Source organism: Pteropus alecto, unplaced genomic scaffold (genome assembly GCF_000325575.1).
Source record: "Pteropus alecto unplaced genomic scaffold, ASM32557v1 scaffold270, whole genome shotgun sequence".
Taxonomy (NCBI): domain Eukaryota; kingdom Metazoa; phylum Chordata; class Mammalia; order Chiroptera; family Pteropodidae; genus Pteropus; species Pteropus alecto.
In genome coordinates, this window is record NW_006430735.1 from 5,244,255 (window position 1) to 5,265,913 (window position 21,659).

The 21,659-nt window shown below is 34.2% G+C and overlaps 2 protein-coding genes and 1 pseudogene across 3 annotated transcripts in view; 2 read left to right on the forward strand and 1 right to left on the reverse strand.

Annotated features, from left to right (window-relative positions):
* PHLDB2 (pleckstrin homology like domain family B member 2) overlaps nucleotides 1-5,122 on the forward strand; it is a 107,776-nt gene extending 102,654 nt beyond the window's left edge. Inside the window, exons 18-19 of the mRNA XM_015595005.2 lie at nucleotides 2,580-2,665; nucleotides 3,259-5,122. Coding sequence (XP_015450491.1) covers nucleotides 2,580-2,665; nucleotides 3,259-3,399 — 227 coding nt within the window. The 3' untranslated portion in view covers nucleotides 3,400-5,122. The remainder of the gene's footprint in view (nucleotides 1-2,579; nucleotides 2,666-3,258) is intronic.
* Nucleotides 5,123-6,063: 941 nt separating this feature from the next.
* On the reverse strand, nucleotides 6,064-6,182 carry LOC112485373 (annotated as a pseudogene).
* Nucleotides 6,183-8,361: 2,179 nt separating this feature from the next.
* On the forward strand, nucleotides 8,362-21,465 carry ABHD10 (abhydrolase domain containing 10). 2 transcript variants are annotated; one of them, XM_006905454.3, is made up of 5 exons: nucleotides 8,362-8,532; nucleotides 10,777-10,960; nucleotides 15,493-15,604; nucleotides 15,979-16,116; nucleotides 20,423-21,465. In XM_006905454.3, exons 1-5 carry the CDS (start codon nucleotides 8,391-8,393, stop codon nucleotides 20,765-20,767), a joined length of 921 nt encoding a protein of 306 aa, XP_006905516.1. In that variant the 5' UTR covers nucleotides 8,362-8,390; the 3' UTR covers nucleotides 20,768-21,465. The 2 variants fall into 2 exon arrangements, with proteins under 2 accessions (XP_006905516.1, XP_015450887.1); XM_015595401.2 differs by lacking the exon at nucleotides 8,362-8,532 and adding an exon at nucleotides 8,888-10,584.
* The last annotated feature ends 194 nt before the right edge of the window (nucleotides 21,466-21,659 follow it).

Genomic DNA, 21,659 nt, shown 5'->3' on the forward strand with positions numbered 1-21,659 from the left:
CCAGTTAGGAGCTTTTGGGGTGGAATTCCAGTTACTGTGGAGGCTAGTGGTCTGAAGTGAATGACTTAACCCTCACAGGCCCCTGCTATGCCTCTCTAGGTCTTTCTGACCTTGGATTTTATAAGAATCCAGAAATGGTCTTTTCAGTTAATACTGAAGATGCCTATTTAATAAGAAATACCAATTTAGTGTGTCTGCAAAATACATAAACAAAATTTTGCCTCGCCCCGAATTTTCCAAAAATAAAATCTTAAAATAACTTCAGACAAAAGCAGCTTCACTCTTCTCTGCTCTTCATATCTTGAAGCCTTATTTCATTCTACCACCTGTCAGCCAGGTGGGTGGTTCAGTGCCCCTTCCTTCTACCCCGTATAAATGAATTTTTCTAAATTTAAACTTATTAGTGATCGGTTTTCAATATTTTTATAAATACCAAAACCTTTTTGGTATGTGAAAGATTACTCAGAATCTTGATACATAAAGCAGACAAAATTTATATTTAATTCAGCTCTTTAATATTTATATATTATAGAAATATATATAAATCTACGTATTTATATATTTCTGGTGAGACTGAGTTTGATAAACTCTGCCCATTTGGCTCTGTTTATAGCCATCATCAGCTTTGTCTGCTCCCGCCACCCCCACCCCCCCTCTTTCCCAAAACATTTCCCACTACAGGAATAGATCAGTCCACAGGAAGTCGTGTAGAATGCAGTTCAGGTTGGACTTGATCCCATAGGCACCTCACCCCTTCACTTTGTCAGTGAGGTACATGACCATGGTATGTGTAAAGGAACTGTAAATGTGAGCACTGAAAGCTAGTGTCTTAGGTCTCTACGTCGACCGTGCCCCTGGCCTCTGTACTTATGTATTAACTGAGTAACTCGTAGAGTCTCTAAATAAAACTGAGGCACAGAAAATATGTCTGTAAATTTGTAGGATAATGCTACTGAAACAGAATGAATAGCACTGTCTCGTCAACTTACAGTAGTATTATTGGTTCTCTTAGTTCACAATGTCCTTGTAAGTCCTATATTTTTCAGAGTCCTATATATGAAGTGCCCTACAAACAAGTTTCATTCCCCAGTTTTCTGCCTGCTTGAAACACTGACAAGATTTACTTTTATCTCCAGATTTTATTTTGTATCTGTTTTCAGAAAACAAAGTATTATTGTATTTCCATGAATACTGCAGAATCAGTTCCAGCAAATGTTTGAGAGATACACTGGGTTGAATGCAATTAAACAGCTTTATTTTCTACTGAACTTCCGAGGGCTGTTGTTTTTCAGACTAGCTTTTTATTGTTGTTGGAAAAAAGTGACATTCATTAGTAAAAATAAAAATACAACAGAAGTCTAGTAATAAAATCTTCTCTTTCTCATCTCAAAAGTTCTGACCTTTTCCCACTATTAAACTTGGAATATCCTTTTCGATTTTCTATATTCATTTTTATATGTTTCAGAATGTATATTTGTCCTTTCTTTTTTCAGAGTTGGGACCAAATTATTCAGTCTGTTCGTAACCTTTTTCACATAACAATATCTCCAGATTTTTCTCTAGTGAGCACATGCAGGCCCACCTCTTTTCAGTGGCTGTGTAGATTCCATTGTATGGCTGTTCTATAAGTGAATCAGTTCCCTGTTAAAGTTTAAGCAGACCTTTTGCAGCCTTCTGCTATAACAAACACAAATCTGTGTGCATGTGAATGAGAGGTTCTTATACAATATAGTTTTGGAAGTGGAATTGCTGAATAAGAGAATTTTTTACATTTTTAATTGTGTTTGTTTTATTAAGTTGCCTTCCAAAAGAGGCTTTTTCTTATTTGCACTTCCACCAACAGTGTATGATAGTCTCTCTCTCTCTGCATCTCATTCCATGCTTTTGAAATGCTTTAATATGCTCGCATGCATATAATCCTCGCTGAGTTTAAATTATAGAATATTTCGTGAACTTATTAGATCACAGAGTGATGCTGTTGGTTGGTTGGCAGTTTGGTTGCTTGGTTTTTGTGGCAAATCGGATGAAATCTTAGAAACAGTTTGGGAAATGCTGCACTGAAAGGACATTAAATTATTGACATGACACTTTATTGGGAACAGGAAAGAAAATCAAGCATGCCAGACCAAAAAATATGATACAAAAGGATCATAAGTAAAATATTATTTTAAATTACAAGCGAAAAAACACAATTCTTACAAATTTTATTACATCTCTGCATATTAATGCTTCCATTCCAACAAATGTCTTGGAGAATGGGGAGAAATAATTTATATCAGTGTTATTGTGTTTATACTATGTGTATTAACCCGACAGTCAGTAGTGTCTTTTGACTGCTAATTTGCTGGAATGCCTTGGGCAAAGTCATTTAGTCCCTTAGGTTTGGGCTGATAATTTCATCTTTTTTTATTCTTTTTTTAATATAGAACCAGGCTAATACACTAACCTAGATTATCTCAGTCAACCATAGATAATTTTAATACTAGATAAATATTTTAATGACAATTACAATAATTATAATTTTTACTGTTCATTAGTGGTGATAAAGTATATCTTTTAACACTCATCTATCATTGCAGACAAGCATGAAACTAAATTAAAAGGCGTAATATACTTTCAAGCCATTGAAGAAGTATATTATGATCACCTCAAAAATGCTAATAAGGTAAACATCAATTTTTAGATTCCTCCAATTTGAATGCATAATTAAGTTGGAAAATGTTTCTATTTTGAAGATATTTAGATTTGTCATTCTGACATAATGGATAGATGTTATCAGAATGGTGCTGGAAAAGTAAACATAGATTTGATTCATGTAGATATATCTGATCTTTTTGTGAAAAAGAAGTCATGGTGAAGTGAGGAAGTATTCTGGACATATTCATTTGGGAGTCCCTGCCAAGTGACTCTTTGCTAGGGTTCTAACAAGGAGCTACTACCTACTTATGAGAAAGACTCTTAGTAGGGCTAAGAATAACAGTTATTATTTATTGAGTACCCACAACCAGCTAAGTAGCTGCTAAGAGGATTTGACAACTCTCTGTGAGAATTCTTATGCAGAAAGGCCACAAAGATAGACAATCTTGAGAAAAGTGTTGGGATGGGGGCATAGGTTATACTAGAGCAAAAGTAATTCCTATATAGATTTCTATAAATTGAAACTTTTAATGAGGAAGAAGCCCTCACATATGTCTGTGTTATTTAATGTTAAAATGTCAAGATGTTTCTTTCATATTTTTTTCCTGTTTTGATTTTTAGAGTCCTAATCCTTTACTCACGTTTAGTGTCAAGACACATGACAGAATCTACTATATGGTAGCCCCATCGCCAGAAGCCATGAGGATCTGGATGGATGTTATTGTTACTGGGGCAGAAGGTTACACTCACTTCTTGTTGTAGTGAACTGGAGCAATAGTCCACTTTAGGGCAGACTGCAATAATCTCTTACAAGAATAAAGCCATATTCAATCCCACATGGAAAGACCCAACAGACCCATCCCTTCAACTGTGTGTACTCAGAACTCCTTTCATATTAACAGGAAGTCACTTGTAAAAGAAAAAGAAGCATTTTTAATTCAAAGCTTGATCATAAATAGCAAAATATTTAAAGTGCCTATGAGAAAGTAAACACTATTTTGGTAAATAGCATCACTTATAGGAACATTTCTTATGAACTATTTTTATCAATTGTTGATTTTGGTGGCAAAATAAACAGTTTACAAAATGTACATACTTGGAAATATGAAATTATTTTAGCATCCAAATCATTGACATTATTGGTAACCAACTGGCTTTTTTTTAATGAGGAGCATTTTGCTAAAGATTATTTTAAAAATATAAGCAAATAAGGGCTTGCAGGGAAATATCTTTTAGGAGTTTTGCCCTAATTTTTAAGTACTGCACCAAAACCAAAGACTTGACATGATTTCTGTTTAATAGTAGTAGCTTCGAGTGATGAACAGCATTTAGTGTTACTCCACATTTTGAAATGATACTTTGATGTCGTCAAGTGCCCAGGAAGTTGACTTTGTAGCGTCATCACCAGCATAAGCTACTGTACACATAGAGCAAACCACTTTTTGTAAAAAAAAAAAAAAAAAGAAAAGAAAAGAAAAGAAAAGAAAACAAAGCTGTGTGTTTTAGAAAGAAGCAGCCTTAGACATTCTCTCACATTGGGCAATTAAAATAAAGAGAATATTTAGTGTTAGGAGCTTCTTTTGTTAAAAATTTCTCCCTTCCCAGTGCTGAGAATAAAAGTAACCAGTAGCTGATTCGCTTTATGTTGTCTGATTTTTATTTGTTATGGAACACAGTTGCTAATTGCAGCCTCACATGACATAGCTATGAAATCAGAGCTGTTTTCACCAAGGAATAGACTAATTAAAACACTTATTTACAGAAGTGGTGTAGTTTTATAAAAAGGCAAATGAAGTTTAACAATGTTCTTTTTCATTTACTATTTTATTATGTATTTCTTTACAATTAGCCTTTGTTTTTTAGAGTTAAATTAATTTTTGTGGAATGAAATGACTTCAGGCAAGTTTCTTTCATAACAGTTTTTCAAATGCCATTTATCCTGGTTTGTCAAGTTGCGTGTGTTTGTAAGTATGAACTTACAAACTTGGCAAATGAATAGAAGTAGAAAATAATGACTAGTACAAGGTGAAATGATTAGATTAGAATTGTCTATAAAATGTTTGTCAGGCCTGACTGGGTACAATTTTTTTTTTATATTTGCAGTGTGCTTTGTGTACATGTATACATGTTGCCAATAATAAGATTTTGCAACTGGATGACACATGATTTTACTTGAACAGTGAAGGACAAAATCACGATTGCAGAAGACGTTTTTATAATCTGTTTTTTCAGAGATTGTCCCTAAACTCTGTAATGATCTAAAAGAGTGAAATGCAATTGCTAAAATTTTCTTGATTAATGTAAAAATATAACTTTCCTGTACTGTACTTTACTTTCTTCATAGGATTGTAAAGATATTCTGATCAACTCTGTATCTTGCATGATGTAGTAAACCTTTTAAACATGTGTGTTAAAATATATTGAGTTTGGATTAAAATGTTGACCAGATTTCACATCTGAAAATAAACTCATCTCTCATTAGGAAGTTACCTATTTGGTAACATGATGGGAGTGGGTGGGGTAGATGAATCAGCCAAAATCAATTGTAGAATTTACATAAAGGATGTTGCGTGCCAAGATTTGATTGGTAGTTTATGAAGTGAAATAATTAGAAATCTCTGGTCATGTTCCTGTTGCTAACGAAATGAGATGACTCCTTAAAAATCTGACACTTTATTGTCTTTTTGCACAAATGCAATTAGTACTGAGGATTGCAAGGACTGTGTTCACTTATTCTTTTATATAACAAGGAACAAATTATGCAGTTATGAAGTAAAGCTCTAGGGCTAACTTGGTGAGGACTTCATTTATCTCCCTGAACTAAGGCAGCAGATTACAGAGAGAAGCTGCCCTCAACAATATGTCCTTTCACCCCTGTTAATGAAGGCAACGTTTAGGTCAAGGGAAATGAATTTGTCTACTTCAAGCTCATCACTGTCAGTAGAAGTATCTTTACTTGACACTAGCCACAATTTTTCTTGACTTGTTAAACTGAAAAGAGTGGAGAGAGGAAATGATCGATGGGTTGCCCTGCTTTCTTCGTGCAGTGTTTTTCTCACTGTGAAGACAATTCAGATTTCTTCATTTTGATGCACATGAAATAGAAGAAGACCCACAAAAATAAAAGAAGAGACTAGGGATAGGAATGATTAAGACTATTTGCAATTATCCAAAATATGTGGAGAGAAGTATTTATTGTTAAGCTTTAAGGCATAGTGAAGTGATGCACACTGGATGTAACCATACCAATTTAGTCCCTTTGGAGTCTACAACAAAGCTAGTGGAGAACTGGCAAAACAGCTCAGCAAACTTTGGAGTGTGTCCTGAAATCAGGCAGCTGTCCTTACTCTCTGTTTCTGGCCTTACACCTCTCAAGAAAGAAACCTATTCAGTTTTTATTTATCCAACTTTTTTTTTTTTTTTTAACAACTACAGCACCTGGTCTTCCTGGGTGGTCTCCCATCCAAGTACTAACCAGGCCCTACCCCGCTTAGCTTCTGAGATCAGACAGGATCAGGCTTATTCAGGGTGGCATGGCCATAGACTATTCAACTTTCCAGTATGTTCCAATAGGACAGATTCTCAAGACTCCAACTATAGGCTGGATTCACTGTATCTAACTTTTGCCTTTAACTCTAGCACCAATCATTGCTCCAGTATTTATGACCAAGATAGTAAAGTGGCTTTACTCAAAGTAGTATACCAACCACAGTAACTTTTAAGTAGAAAAAAACTAGATAAGGCCTAATTTGTTGATGCTCGAGACCCTCAGGAATTACTCTGAAGAGTATCAGAACTGGAATCCAGAATGCCTTGTACCACAATTTATTCAACCATTTTTCTGTTATTGACAATTCCATTTTTCTCTTCTGTTTGCCTCTAAAAATGGTGCTGTAGTAGATAACATGCACCTTTGTGAACTAGCATTGTTTTCACTCCTGTTAATGAAGGCAACATTTAGGTCAAAGGAAATGAATTTCTCTACTTCAAACCCAGGATAGTCACAAACTGGTCAAAAGTCACTGGGAATAATGCATATTTTAAATTGTAATAGACGTGGTCAGAATCCTCGACAAAAGTGTTTAGCAATTCTCACGCCCACAAACGATACATGTGTGCCAGTTTCCCAGCATCCTTGCCAATCTGACGGATAGGAAAAATGGCATATTACATTTTTTTAATTCACATTTTTCAATTAGTGGTATTGACATGTTTACACCATTAAAATAAGAAACATTTAAACCTGTAGGGAATTTTTATGAGTTTATTTGAGCCAAAATGACGATAATTGCCCAGAAGCAAAATATCAACAGGTTGAGAAAATGCTCCAGAGAATGACAGTTTTGCAGCTTATTTTACACATTAGAATGAAAAGAGGAGACGTATAAAGGATTTCATGAAATTCATCAGTGGTAGATTAGAGGGGGACAGGAGAAAGCAAAGCCAGGAAATCACTGAGATTGGATAACAAGTAAAATAGAAACTTCTTTTGCATTGGTAGGTACAGGGTAATTAATAATTAACATTTACAGCACATAGAGATGGTATTTGGGGAACACAACAATGAGGATTTCTGTGGTCTCCTGCTCTAGTGCAGTAGGTACGCCTCGTGGAGTCTGGAAAAGATTACTCTGACATTTCAAAGGTATATTATCTTAGATGCAAAAAGACAATAGACAGGCTCGCTTGAGGTAAAGGCTGACCTTTATCAAGGAAGCTACAGGCCTACAATGTGACTACTTATCATGACCCATTTTAGTTAGGAATTTTTACGTCAGACCACCCTGTGTGGTTACTTGGTCTAAGTTTTAAGGCCTGCCATGCAGGGCTCCCCTGAGCTTATCAGGTTAAGTGAGTGACCCCTTTTTCATCCACAACACATATGAACTGCCTAGTCACAGACATTGGCCGATTTTATTGGAATTACATATTTTTTGAAACATTTCTAGGAGCAGGCTGAATAGAAGTTATTAATTTTGTTTTCTGTGTTGTAAAATCAATTTTTTCTAAACTCTCATTTGACTAATTCAAAAAGCTTAAAACTATATACAAACATTTTTATTCTTTATGCTTTTGGGCTTTCAAATATTAAGAAAATCCTTTCTGTCCCCAGACTGAAATATTTTATCCTGTTGGTTTTACTCTCCCATTGAGACTGTTTACCTACTGGGATTTATTTTCGTATATAGATTTAGGCAGGAGTCAGAATAATTAAATATTCATGTATATGAAGAGCTAGAACAAAAATTTAAAAAAGGAGCAATGAATATTTTTATCCCACTCCAGGTATCTATAGGAGTATTAAGGCCAGATGTTGAAAGCATTTCCGATATAAGTTAAAACTGTCAGGGGGTGAGAGCGACTTGTAAGGCAGCAAGCCTGGCATTTTATGCTTATGCTCACTTGTGACTTCCTGTCGATGTTTCCTACATAGGAATGTTGGGTACGGTTCCTCTCTGCGCTTCTTGCACTGGAATATCTACATGCCCACTGATAAGTAGTTTACCCAGAGACCACTCAAACGTTCCAAATTGTCTTAGACAAAAACTCCCTAAGGGGAGATCCAAGAGCCCAAAATCAAAGACTGACAAGGGCAACGAGACTCTGCGCACGTCCCCTCTTCGGGAGTTGAAAGTCGCCCAGGCGCTTTTGGCAAATCCCGGCATCCAGCCGGATACGCACGCGCAGCCTCAGTTCCAGGCCGCTTTACGCGTCTCGGTAGGTCAGCGCGGGACGCGGGGACTGCTGGGAAGATGGCGGGGATGGGCATGGCGGCTTCCGCGGCTTGGGATCCTTGCTGGAGGTGGGGCTGGATGTCCGTTTCCTTCGGCTTTCACCGTAGTTTCAGTACGTTACTTGCACGGAAGCCCGAGCATGCGCCACGGAGGCGCCCAGGTTAGTGTCGGAAAGGGGGGAATAGGACGCATTCTTTCGAACATCTCTGGTTTCGTCCGTTCCCGTACAGTATGTTTTCGGCGGCTCATTCAAAAATATTCTTTCCCCATTCTCAGTACCCCAGTTCTGGATGTTTTCGACAATTCTTGTAAAGGCTGTGAAGAGAGCTCTGCGGCGGCGCCGGGGTATCCTGGACAGCCCCGGCCCTTGCTGGCGTTTTTTGCTCTATAGTTTAATGATCTTGCTGTCTGCCTGCCTTCTTTGCAGTGAGTTAAATAAGAAAAATTAATATGTGCATTTAATGCGTTTGATTATTAGTTGCTTTTCTTCCCTTTCTCTGCGAGGCCTAAGGGATTTACAGATCGTGACTATGTGTTAAGATGCTTAGACCTGCCCTCCCTTGACTTGAGGGAATTTACAATTTGAACATTTTCTTTGTAAAAGTGTAGATTCTGTCATCAAGCCTAATTGCTAGTTTTGTTTTCTCAATGCTTCTGTTCAGTGAAAACCATAGTCATTGCTTGACAGAGGAAACTAGAATTTAAACCAAAAACCAAAGCACCTGAGTATTTTCTTTTTCTTGTGTTTGGTTCCTCCCAGTCCCCACCCCCCCCCATTCCCACGCTCATCTTCCCGTATGTATAGTCTGTCTTTCTGAATTATGCCTTTTTAGTTTCTGATTCTGTTGTGTTCACACCTTGGCCACACAGCTGTCAGATGCATGATCGCTTGGAATGGAAATTGTCGTTGCAGATACTCTGAGTTAAATTTTTAAACGTATGCAATCAGTTTAACTTTCATTCAGTTGTACACAGCCAGAAACGTGATATATGTGTTTTTCCAGCCAAGTATGTCATTTCAATGCACCAGAACTTGAGCTAATCCTTATGCAAAGATCATTTATGGATATAATATTAACCTATCTACTTAGAACTCACCAAGATTAAATATATTATTGTCTCAGGGAGAAATTTCTGTGTTGGGAAGTAATATTGAAAAGAGGATAGAAAGGATTTTTTGAGTGTTGAGCTAAGGAAATGGGAAATGAACATTTTTGCTGATACAATCTGCCAGCAAATGTAACTGGCTCCTACTAGCCCTGTTATTCACTAAAAGTTTTAAATTTGGCATATTTTACTATGCATTGAAACTTTGAAACAAGTTTACTTGTAGAAGGAATAACTTTAAGGCTTCTAATCCAATTTTTAAAAAATCAACTCAAATCCAAAACAAGGAAAACTTTACCAGCTCACATGGAAGAACTGAGAAGTTTTTGTTAACCACAGTAAAGTGGAGGAAGATTTCATGTAATATTTAAAAAAAAAGAAGATTTTTTTGGTCCAGAAAAAGACTGTAAGGAAATACACAAACTAATTTCTTTAGAGGGAGGAGTCGGATTATAAATGGGATTTTGGTTTTTAAATATCTTTCTATCTTTTTTTTAAGAGCAAATACTGATTTTATAGTAAGGAAAGAACTTTAAAAACAATGAAATGGAGTAACCTTGTAAAGTTTACCAGTTGTGCTGTTGTACTTTGAGCTAAGATCTCTCTGTACTAGTCACAAGGAGCCAAATAAGCAAATAAAACAGTGATTACAGAGTCTTATGAGAAATATTTTCCCAAAAATGATACTATCATATTTTTCAAGGTTACTTGTAAAGAAACTGCTCATTGAGTGTACTTTAGCTAACAGGGAATCATGATTGGCTGTTACCATGGCCCTTAATATGATGAGTGGAAAGGGAATCAGTAATAAAATAGGCCTAGCACCTCCACCTTCCCAAGGGCAGACCAAACTTGTTTGTCCCTCTCCACCAGAACGTAGAGCATGCGAAACTCCTCAAATATTAAAAAACTAAAAAGAAGGCAAAAATTTCACGAGAGGGCTAAAATTAGAATAAGTAAATCTGAATGTTGAATGATACTATTTAGGACAGATGATACAGCAGCAACAGTAAAACATTTTTGATGAATCTCTGTCTTATTGCCTTGAAATTTCCACTTGATCGTGTATTTTGGAAGAATCAAGATTGAACCATGGTCAAAGAAGGTACTGATTTTGAAATGATTTTTAAAATATGCGCAGACTGTGACTTTAATACTTCAGGTCTGTTTTTGCTTGCTATTAAACGGAAATAGTATTTGACATCAGTTTGACAAGAAAGTTAAGATTGAAAATATATATAGTTTTCCAAAAACTGTATTTGCAAACTATAGTTTATATTTTTTGTACTTTGTTTAGCTTTCAGACAAAAGACATCAATCTCTTTCCTTAGTCGACCAGACCTTCCAAACCTGGCTTATAAGAGACTAAAAGGCAAAAGTCCAGGAATTATCTTCATCCCTGGCTATATGTCTAATATGAATGGTACAAAAGCATTGGCGGTTGAGGAGTTTTGCAAATCTCTAGGTCACGCCTTTATAAGGTAGGAACAACACATTTCAAAGAAAATGTTACTGCCATATAGCATGGCATCAGAGAATTCTGCTCTAACCAATTGAAGCAAATATCAGCATTTTTATAGATTAATTTGTTTTAATGGTCTGTAAACGTTGATATTGTGATTTTAGGGTTCTTGTAAATGCAAGCTTTAAAAGACTTTTTTTGAAGGTCTTTGTGCCACACTCAATGCTGGCAGGAAAGAAAACTAGTGATAACTAAGCTCTTTAGCTACAATAATCTAACATGACAGCAAACCAATATACTAGTTGGCTTTCTTATATTTTGTTTTTATATTGTGGTTTTTTATTAGGGATTTGAGGACTTTTATTTGATGACTGTTTATTACCTTTTAAAATGTTTTTAAAAGTACAGTAAGTTCTCGCTTAATGTCGTTAAGTTCCTCGACTTCAAAACAATGTGTAATGAAATCAATTTTACCATAGGCTAATTGATATAAACAAGAGTTAATTTCCTATAATATCTCATCAACATTATAACAAAACATCCTTGAACAAAAACGACATTATTGGAGGACCTGCTATGTTGTAAAATTAGTACTGTATAATTCACATTTCCACTCAGTTTTCTCTTTCCCCTCACTCTGCAATCTGAATATGTATAAGCATAAATAGAGAAATGTGTTGATTAACTAACAGTTGATTTCACAATTTATATTTCATACTGATAATTATTTTAGTAAATAACATGTTTACATTGTTGTTGTTAGGTTTATAAAAATAATTTAGTGCCTGATTTGCCAGAAGAGTTAGTATGGTTTAATAGAAAGTCATGGCCTGAAATTCAAGAAACATGGGTTCTAGAATCAATTCTAGCAGTAACTGTGACAAGATGAGTTAGTTAATAAACACTGGGTCTAGTTTCTTTATCATAATAAAGGGGGAAGTTGGATTAAAGATTATTTCTGAATTCTTTCCTAGCATTTACAGCCTAAAAATCTATTCATCTAAATTTTTAGAAGAATGGTTTCAGTAACGTTCGCTCAATAGATCTAGGAACTACAGCTATTAGCAGTAAAATAATAAATATAAATAAACTTTTGGACTTTATTTAATATATTAGAAGTTATATCTATTATATGGATTTAGTCTTTTTCCTTTTATTAATTCATACTCAGAACTCTTAAAAGTCTATCTGACTTAAATGTTATTCTGAATACTGGAATATCTTGCAAGTAGACTTTCTAGCACTGTACTGAGTGCTGTGAAATATACAAAGAATTATAAAACTTGGGCATTGCCCTTAAGGATCTTTTATTGAAATGGGAAAACACAGGATAAAATACTTATGAGAAATTGGGCAAAAATACTTATCAAAATGTGATTGTGTCGAAAGAGCAGTAGACTTAATTGTATAAGGTGAGAGAAGGAAAACTGGGAGGTTAAAGTGGATAAAAAAGGCTTTATAAAGGAACATCAAAGAATAATTAGGGCTTGGGTAAGAAGGAAAAGCTATCCAGGAAGGGAACTACCCTTAGCAAAACATTATAATATCAGAAATACTGCCATTATTCTCCTTTTTTTTCTCCAAAAGATTTTGAATCAAGAAATTACTGTTTTTTAATTTAAATTGAGACTTTGGGAGCTATAACCAGTTCCTGTCTCCCTATGTCAGTTTTCTGCATTTTTGGATACATGTGAAATACACTTTCTTTTTAAAGGTGTGTTAAATAATCATGATGAAATTATAATGTGTATGGATTATTAAGTGGTACTGTAGCCTATATATATCTTTATAAACCTTTATAAAGTATAGCCTTCACTACATATTTTTAATTTGATCAAATTCCTCTGGGACTTTGTCAAAACATATTGCAATCTATCTTGTTAAAAGATATTTTATCTTTTATTTATACTCCAGTTTCTCAGTTTACTTTTGTGATTTTGGCTGTAAAATTCAGATCTTGAATGAAGAAATGGTTAGTTTTGTATATTTATACAAGAAGTGGTACATATGGGTATTTGGAATATGTTTTCTTAACATCCTGCCACCATGCCAAAAATAAAATTGAGTCAGAGCTAAAAAATATAACGTGTTTTTAGGGTTGATATTCTCTCATAGTTATTTCTAATAGAATTTTTAATTATAGATTTGGGAATATGTCTTAGAATATTGAGGCGGCTGCGACAGACTTTTGTTACTATTTCAAAGTCCTAAACCGATGAGTATATTTGAATTATCTTTGTCTTTTGGTAGGGTTCAGCAAGAATGAACTATATTTTTCACTTGTAACCTTTTAGTGTCACTAAATGGTTACAATTTCCTTTATGAAGGGGCTTTACACTTATTTTGCATCTTCACATATATTTGGAAAGCAGCTGTAAAAGATGCAGCGAGTATAGGTGTCCGATTGCCCACCAAGGCAGGGAAAAGGAGGATTGGCTGGTGCCTTTCTCCCTGGTCTGTCTTCAGTGTATCCTGGACTGAGAGAAAATAGTAACTATGATTTAGACTTCAGCAGCTGCCTCATTACACTATTTCCCAAGGATCCAAAATCATTTTACTATATTCCCAAAGAAAATTTTAATTTCTTCTTTCTCCATCACTTATAAATCTCTTATCTGTAGGAAAATATGTATATGCTGTATATCACTTATACCTACATGTACACTAAATTTACTAGGATTTATTTTCATCAGATTTTAAGAATCAGAAACACGTGGAAGTTCTAAATTTGAATAAAGTAATTCTTCTTACTTTTATCTTCTACTTCTGTTCCTTTAGAATGTATTGTATAATACACAGTAAGTGAGGTTTACATGCATAGCCACTATGAAGAGTGCACAACAGAAATAAGATGATAGTTTTTTTTCCTCCAAGATCTTGCAGTCTCACAGGAATGAGGCACAACATATCCACACACAGATTGGCATGTAAAGCAGTATATAATAAATTGATTGTGACTGATAAAAATGAATTCTGTGTTGGAACTAATTTAAATAATAAATTTTGAAATGAATTCTGTGAAGTTCCATTAGGTAGAGATTTTTTTCAACTTGGAAGACTTTCCAACAAAAAAGATTCATTTGGACTAAGCTCTGAGAAGAGGATATTGGTAATGAAGATGATGGGAGAAGATAATCCAGGTGAAGGAAATAGTATGAGACATGAAACAGACAGAAAACAGCCTATTTTAGGAACAGCAAGTTGATCAATTTGGCTAAAACAGTAGTTTTCTCTGATGAAATGATAAAGAGTCAATCTGAGATGACCAGAATATAATGGTCTTAAAAAAATAAGGCTGAAACACTAAATTTTTATGTTTTATGTCACAAGGAGCCATTGAAGTTAATGCCATATCAGTAATAATATTTTAGGGAAAAAAACGGATCCATTAAGACAGAGAATAGAGTCACGGAGGCACAGTTAGGAGACTACTCTGATAGGCTGGTTTTAAGATAACAAAAAAACCTGCACCAAGATCCTGGTCTTAACAAATGAGACAAAAAAGGATGAATCTAAGAAATGAGAATGAGTGAGGATGGTGCAGGGCAGGCAGTGTTCTATACTCTGGAAAAACAAACTTGAATAAAACAGCCCTGACATTCTAGTCATAGACAAATATTCAAAATTCGATTAAACACACAGTATGGAAAGTGTTAATTGAGAACATACAAAAGAAAGGGACTGACCTGTACTAAACAAGGCATATGTGTCAAAGGCATGTTCCTTAAAGGAGGTAACATGACTTAAAGGATGATTAGGAGTTTGGGTGGGGAAGAACGACAGCCTTCTAGGCAGTGGAACATCTTGCAAAGGCTCAAAATGCTTATCTGGGAATTGGAAGTAGTTCAGTATGACTAAGGTGTATAGTGATCTACAGGAGCGGTATAGTACTTCATGATTTATAGAATTAAGACATTGAGGAGAGGTAAAATTCACAGATCAAGCAGATTTTGAGCCTGGAGAATTAGGAAGTTGAAAGAAGAAGCAAATTAAATGGATAGGCTGGTGATGAATTTGATTTTGGTCTCCTCTTTTCCTTACACCAATTTCGTAAATATATACTAAGCACTTAACCATGTGCAAGGTACTGATCTAGGCCCTGGGAAAGCAGTGGTGAGCAAAACAAAGCCTATGCCCATAACCACCAGTTCTAGTGTGGGAGACACATCACAAATGAATAATCAAATACCGTATATAATGTCAAGTAATAGTATTTGCTATGAAAAAAATAAAGCAGGGTAAGGAGATAGAGAATGATGAAAGCAGCACAGTTTTACACAGAATGGTCAGAGGTGGCTTCTCTAGGCTTGTAACATTTGAGCCAAAGGCCTGAATCAAGTGATGGAGCAACCTAAGTAGATATCTGGAAGTAGAGTATTCCATGTGAAGCAAAAAGCTGATGTAAAACTTCTGAGGCCAGAATGTAGGCAGTATATATATTTTTAAATATATTTTAGGTATTGTAATAATGATGAATGTGCTATCTTCCTTAAGAATCAGAGAATCAAATAAATAGATATCTAGATATACATATATTTTCCTTTTTTCCAGTTTTGATTACTCAGGAGTTGGAAATTCAGATGGTAACTTACAAGAATGCACAGTGGGAAGATGGAGAAAAGATGTTCTTTCTGTAATTGATGACTTGGCTGTAGGACCACAGGTGACTTTTTGTTAAACATAATTGTTGATTATAACCTCATGATATGTGAGCTGTTTCTTTGGATATGAAAACTTATTTAATATTTTAAATATTTAAAAGTCAGTTTTGATATTTGCTTTAAAATAGTTTTGTCATTTTCACATTCTCATAAATGTAATATTTTTTATTTTACAAATTTTTTTTGTAATTTTTCTGTTATAGACTTAGTACTTTAACAAAATTGTAATTTCAATTCTACTTTGTGCTAAATATTAAAAGTCTGGGAGCTAAAGGATATAAAAGAAAAAAAAAAACATACATTCTATTAAATTACTTGCTCCCTTGTGGAAAAGAAAAAGAAATCCCTCTTTAAAACTACATGTTTTTAATTTTAGATACTAGTTGGATCTAGCCTTGGTGGATGGCTTATGCTTCATGCTGCAATCGCACGGCCACAAAAAGTTGTAGCCCTTATTGGTATAGCCTCAGCTGTAGATGGTCTAGTGACACAATTTAATCAGCTTCCTGTTGAGGTAAGTCACAGGCAACCTCACTGTATACCTCATATCATTCTTCTCTTTTTTACTTATTATGTTGGCCCATCTTTTAATTTAGCTGCTTTTTTTATACATACAATCGCTGTTTTCTTTAGTATTTGGTCTCTTGTTTAAGGTTTCCTTTTCTTTAGTCCCTTCAAATTATTGGCAGATATTGGACCCACATTAATAAAATCACACTATAAATTTTTTTTAGCAATATTTACTTTATTATTCATATTTATTTATATAGCTCATACATCATGATCTCTTCTTGTACCTCTTATTCTTATTTTGTGGCATATGGAGAATAATATCTATTCTTATGACCATATTAGACATGACTAATCAATTATGAAACTTTCATTAGCCTGCAGCAGCCTCAGATCCTCTCTCTGCAGAGCTCTCCAAGCACACACTGTCAATCAGAATTAGCACACAGGAGAATGGATTTGCCATTCCTGGCTTAGACACTTGGTTGGCATTCCTTTTTTACTCCTTATTCTCACCTTAAAAAATAAAAAGTACTTTTTCATTATTCATCAGCATAGTAAAACTAAGGTTTCTGAAATAACTGGGAAGGTATTTAGTTTATTATACTTTATTATTGGACAAATGTTTAAGCACTTCAGTTGTCTGTAAGGATAAAGAAATGGTAATAGCTGTTTATTTTTGTGTATGTCATTTTTTTGTTGTTATTTTGCAATCAATTGAACTCTCCTTGGGCATCTTTTCCTAGGGATCTAAATTTCACCTGTGAGACTAAGATCCTAGCTGGCCCAAGGCCTGGAAAATTAAAGTAAAAGTCTAAAGAAGGGATTCAGAAAGTATGTTCTCCAGGCCAGTGGCAACAGCATCACCTGAAAACTTGTTAGAAAGGCATATTCTTAAGCTTCACTGAATCAGAAACTGGAACAAGACCCAGCAATCTGTTTTAACAGGTCCCTCAAGTGAATGTTTGAAAACTCTGCTCTAGAGAGCGGATGAGCAGGAGGAGAAAGAAATAAAAAGAAGAAAAAAGCATATATAGTATTCAGTCGTAGAATGTCATTGACTTTTGCCTCAAGTTCTGCATTGAACCTAGTGCCATATATTATCTGTTCTAAGTTTATTCTTAGAACAGATAATATATGGCACTATAATATAATATATGGTTCATGTTGTTCTTCCCAGCTTAAGAAATGGTATTGTCTGCACAGTCAGGTTCTTCATATGATTTCCTATCAGGGCTAAAACTGTGAAGCTAGTTTTTCTTGCCCTTATCTCCTATTTCTGAATTTTTTTCACTTTCTTGGTTGTTTTTCATACATAGTTACTCAATGTCCTCGTGCTGCTAAATTTCCCTAACATTATGTGTCTCTGCATCTAAACCTTGGACCCCTTACTCCATCCTCTAACTCAATAATATAGTGCCTCTCATGGTTGGGAAATTATTTCAAGAACATGGCAGATTGGAAAGGAGTTGATTAAACAGTTTTTTGGTGAATATTGGTAAATGACAAGATTTACATACATTTCTGTTTATGTGTGTATATTCACATCACTCAGAGCATATGGTAGATATCCCTTAAGTGACTGAGATCTATAGTCTATAAATCAGAGTATGTCTTTGCTAATCCTAAATCAGACCAGCAAATGGTTGTTAATAGAAACATGTTGAGCCCTTGTTAATGTAAAAGCATGTGTAAGGAAGAAGCAGGGACACCAGGACCATTTCTTTTCTGCACAAAAGAAATGTTAGGTAGCCTTAACAGTGTCAAGGGAGCAGAAATGGAGATTTTTCACTATCTTCTCTAGCCCTGGAGTGTTAAGACCCAGCATTTCTCTTTGTGTAAGAGCTTGCCTTACCTCTTCACTAACTCTAATCATTGACTCCTTCTTTGGACACCAGAGGGCACAACTGTTTGAAATCCAAGCATCTCAACCACATTGCCTTGACGCAGTTTCTACTTGATGTAGAACTTATGCATGTCGTGTATTTTCTTTGGTTAATACTGTTTTACTATTTCTCAACTTTTTTTTTCGAGGATTTGGGACAAAACATTTTGTAAGGTTATTCAAATGGACAGATAATATTCAGTTCATTGGCAAATAACAGCTAGTTGGAGGGCAAAGATGCTTAACATGAAACTATTATTAATTAATTGTGTCTCAATAATTAGCATAGTTCCCACTTAATAACCAATGTAACTAAGTTCTAATTACTGAAGTTACAAATTCAGGAGTAATCCTGACTAGTTTGAGGATAACTTGAGTATCATTTTTGCTTTAAATAATTGGTTCACATGTTTTAATGCCAAAACTCCATGATATTAATATAGATTTATATATTATATAGTTTTTGAATTTCTTTAATTTCAAAGAAATTATATATTTGAGATAGATATTTAGAAGTATAGCTTTCAGATATACAGCTTTTTCCCTGAAATCAATTGATTTCAACCATGCAATTTCACTGAATGAAATCTTAGAATTTAAAAAATAATATGCCTACATATATATAGATTATACTGTACATATTTTACAGTTTAAAATCTTGTTTTTCTTTCTATATTTACAATAAATTTACAATTTTAAACATGGAAAAATCATAATATGTTTATTGAAAATTTACAACTTTTTTCAAATGTTATATATGACTTTTCTTTCCTTATATTTTTGTTTATTTTTGATAAGATGCCCACCTGTTTTTCTACTCCAAAATGCCCTTTATGTTATATTGTTGCAAGAGTTTTAAAACTATATCTTGATTTATCAGTTCTAGTTCCGATATTGCCAGAGAATTTATTAAATACACATAAACTTTTATGCTCAAAGATATTCATGGAGGTATCTGGCAGTATAAGAATAGTCAAGTCAATTATCTTAGATTGATTATAGTGGACTATTATGTAGCCTTTAAAAACTTGTCATAGGATTTTTAAAACCCAAAAATGTGGTCTATGGCCATGCTACCTTGAACAAGCCCAATCCCCTCTCATGTCGGAAGCTAAACCGGTTCGGGCCTGGTTAGTACTTGGATGAGAGACCACTTAGGAAGACCAGGTGCTGTAGGTGTACAAAATAAAAAAAATAAAAATAAATTTAAAAGCCCCAAAATATATGTATTAAATAAGTAAAGCAACATAGAAAACTATATATATATAATAGATATGTACTTTATATGTTATTTATATGAAAATCAAATACAACAGGTTCTCAAATAATGTCATTTCTTTCAACTTCATTTTGTTATAATATTGATGAGATGCCTTAGGAATTTAACTTTTCTTTTTATCTGTTAGCCTATGATAAAATTGTTTTCATTGTACGTCATTTCACTTAAAGTCTCAGAACCTATCAATGATGTTAAGTGAGGACTTATTGTACATATAAAAAAATACTCAAAGGAAATAAGCTATCATATTTATGGTTATATCCATGAGGTGAGGTAGGATTATGGGTGATTTATTTTTTTTTATACTTTTTATATGTTACTTTAATTAGGAAAATTATTTAAAACAAATTAAATCTAACTAAAAAGAAATTCTTCAAGAATCAAAAGATACCCACTTTCATTTTAAGGGAATAAGTGTAGAAATGTTGCTCAGTTTTTAGGAAGTATTTGGAAGACTTCATTGTCAGCTAAAGCAACGGATTTTTTCTAATTCCATAGGACCCTGGAAAGCAAAAACTATACATTTTTATTTATATTCAGGGCTTGATTATCCCAGTGTAACTACTGTCTTGTCTTTTCATTTTTAGTTCTATGTTTGATCCTTCTCTCTTTACTCCATCCCCATTTTTGTAACTTCTCATATAGATGCTATTTTAGTTTTATGATTTTGAAATATAAACAATTTTTATTTGTAAGAGTTGATTTTATATAATATTACTGATAACCTGAAATTACATATATTTATAATTATATTCCAAAAAATTATTGTACTTTTTCTCCCCTTCATTTTCTGTTTTAGTCAGGGTGAAGCACCACCTGATTCAAAATGTTAGGTGATAAAATTAGATAGATCTAAGTTTTGAATCCTAGCCATAACAGTTCCTACCTTTGAGCTTTGAACATATTTGACTTCTCTAAACTCCAATATCTTCTTTTGTAAAAATGAAATAATAACCAAATTATCAGGATCTTATGAGATTCTAGGTGCAAAATACCTATCGCTGTATCTTGTGCATAGTATTATTGATAATTATTATTGATACATTTTTATCTCTTTTTCTCTTCCTCAAGGACTGCTTTAGATTGTATAAGACTGTTACATGTGTTAATGTTTCATACTTTTATTTTCCTAATTTTTCCCAATAGACGAAAAAGGAAATAGAGATGAAAGGTGTGTGGAGCATGCCGTCAAAGTACAATGAAGAAGGCGCTTACCACATTCAGTACAGTTTCATTAAAGAAGCCGAACACCACTGCTTGCTACACAGTCCTATCCCTGTGAACTGCCCTGTAAGATTGCTCCATGGCATGGAAGATGACATCGTGTCTTGGCATACATCCATACAGGTTGCTGACCGGGTCATCAGCAAGGACGTAGATGTCATCCTCCGAAAACATAGTGATCACAGAATGAAGGAAAAAGCGGACCTTCAACTTCTTGTTTACACTATCGATGATTTAATTGATAAGCTTTCAACTGTAGTTAACTAGAATCAAATTTTTAGTTGGTAGATATACTAATGATCCATAAAATTGAAAGAGGGATAACAAATGGAAGAACCTGATACTTAGGTTTTTCCTCTTATCTCTGTTTTGTTAATGTCACATGAGTATTTATTTAATGATGTATTTGCACTTAAGTGAAACAAATTGTGAAGAAAGTACAGTCTTTGTCTTTATCCTCAAGGGATTTGTTCCAAGATGCTACTCCTCCCCAGGCGCCCTCTCCCCCTGCCCTGCCCCCACCTTGGATATACAAATACAAGGATGCTCAAGTCCATTATGTAAAATGGTGTAGTATTTTGCATATAACCTACACATATCCTCCTGTGTACTTTAAATCATCTCTAGATTATTTATAATACCTAGCATAATGTAAATGCTTTGTAAATAGTTGTTATACTATATTGTTTAAGGGTCAACTTTTTGGATTTTTCTTTTTTTTAATATTTGCGGTCGTGGTTGGTTGAATCCAAGGATGTAGAATCTCCAGACACTGAGGGCCGACTGTATCAGCTATTTGGAAAACTTTCTCCTTCCTTAAATTTTTGATTTTTTTCATTAAAATATTTCCTATTTTTCCATTAAAGAGATGTTTAACTTTTAATGCTATTTTAACTGCCAGCTTTTAATTGTTCTCTTGTTCTTAGAATAATAAAGCTTAACTTTTTTTGTTTGGTGTCATTATATATGGAGATTTGTAAAATTCTGATTTTAAAATGCAGTTCACAAAATATAGGAAAATAAATCTGAAATGATTAGAAAAATGTCTAAAGCATAATAAAGTCCAAAAAATATATTTTATATATTATGCATATTTGAGCTTAAAATTAAGGTAACCTTTTTAAAGGCTTAAAACTACAGTGATATAAAGGAGATATAT

Excerpts from the sequence above, each read along its gene's own strand:
- ABHD10 (XM_006905454.3), top strand. The coding sequence starts at position 8,391 with ATGGCGGGGATGGGCATGGCGGCTTCCGCGGCTTGGGATCCTTGCTGG. Across the intron at positions 8,533-10,776 it reads TGCGCCACGGAGGCGCCCAG|CTTTCAGACAAAAGACATCA; the intron begins GTTAGTGTCGGA and ends TACTTTGTTTAG. Across the intron at positions 15,605-15,978 it reads ACTTGGCTGTAGGACCACAG|ATACTAGTTGGATCTAGCCT; the intron begins GTGACTTTTTGT and ends TTTTAATTTTAG.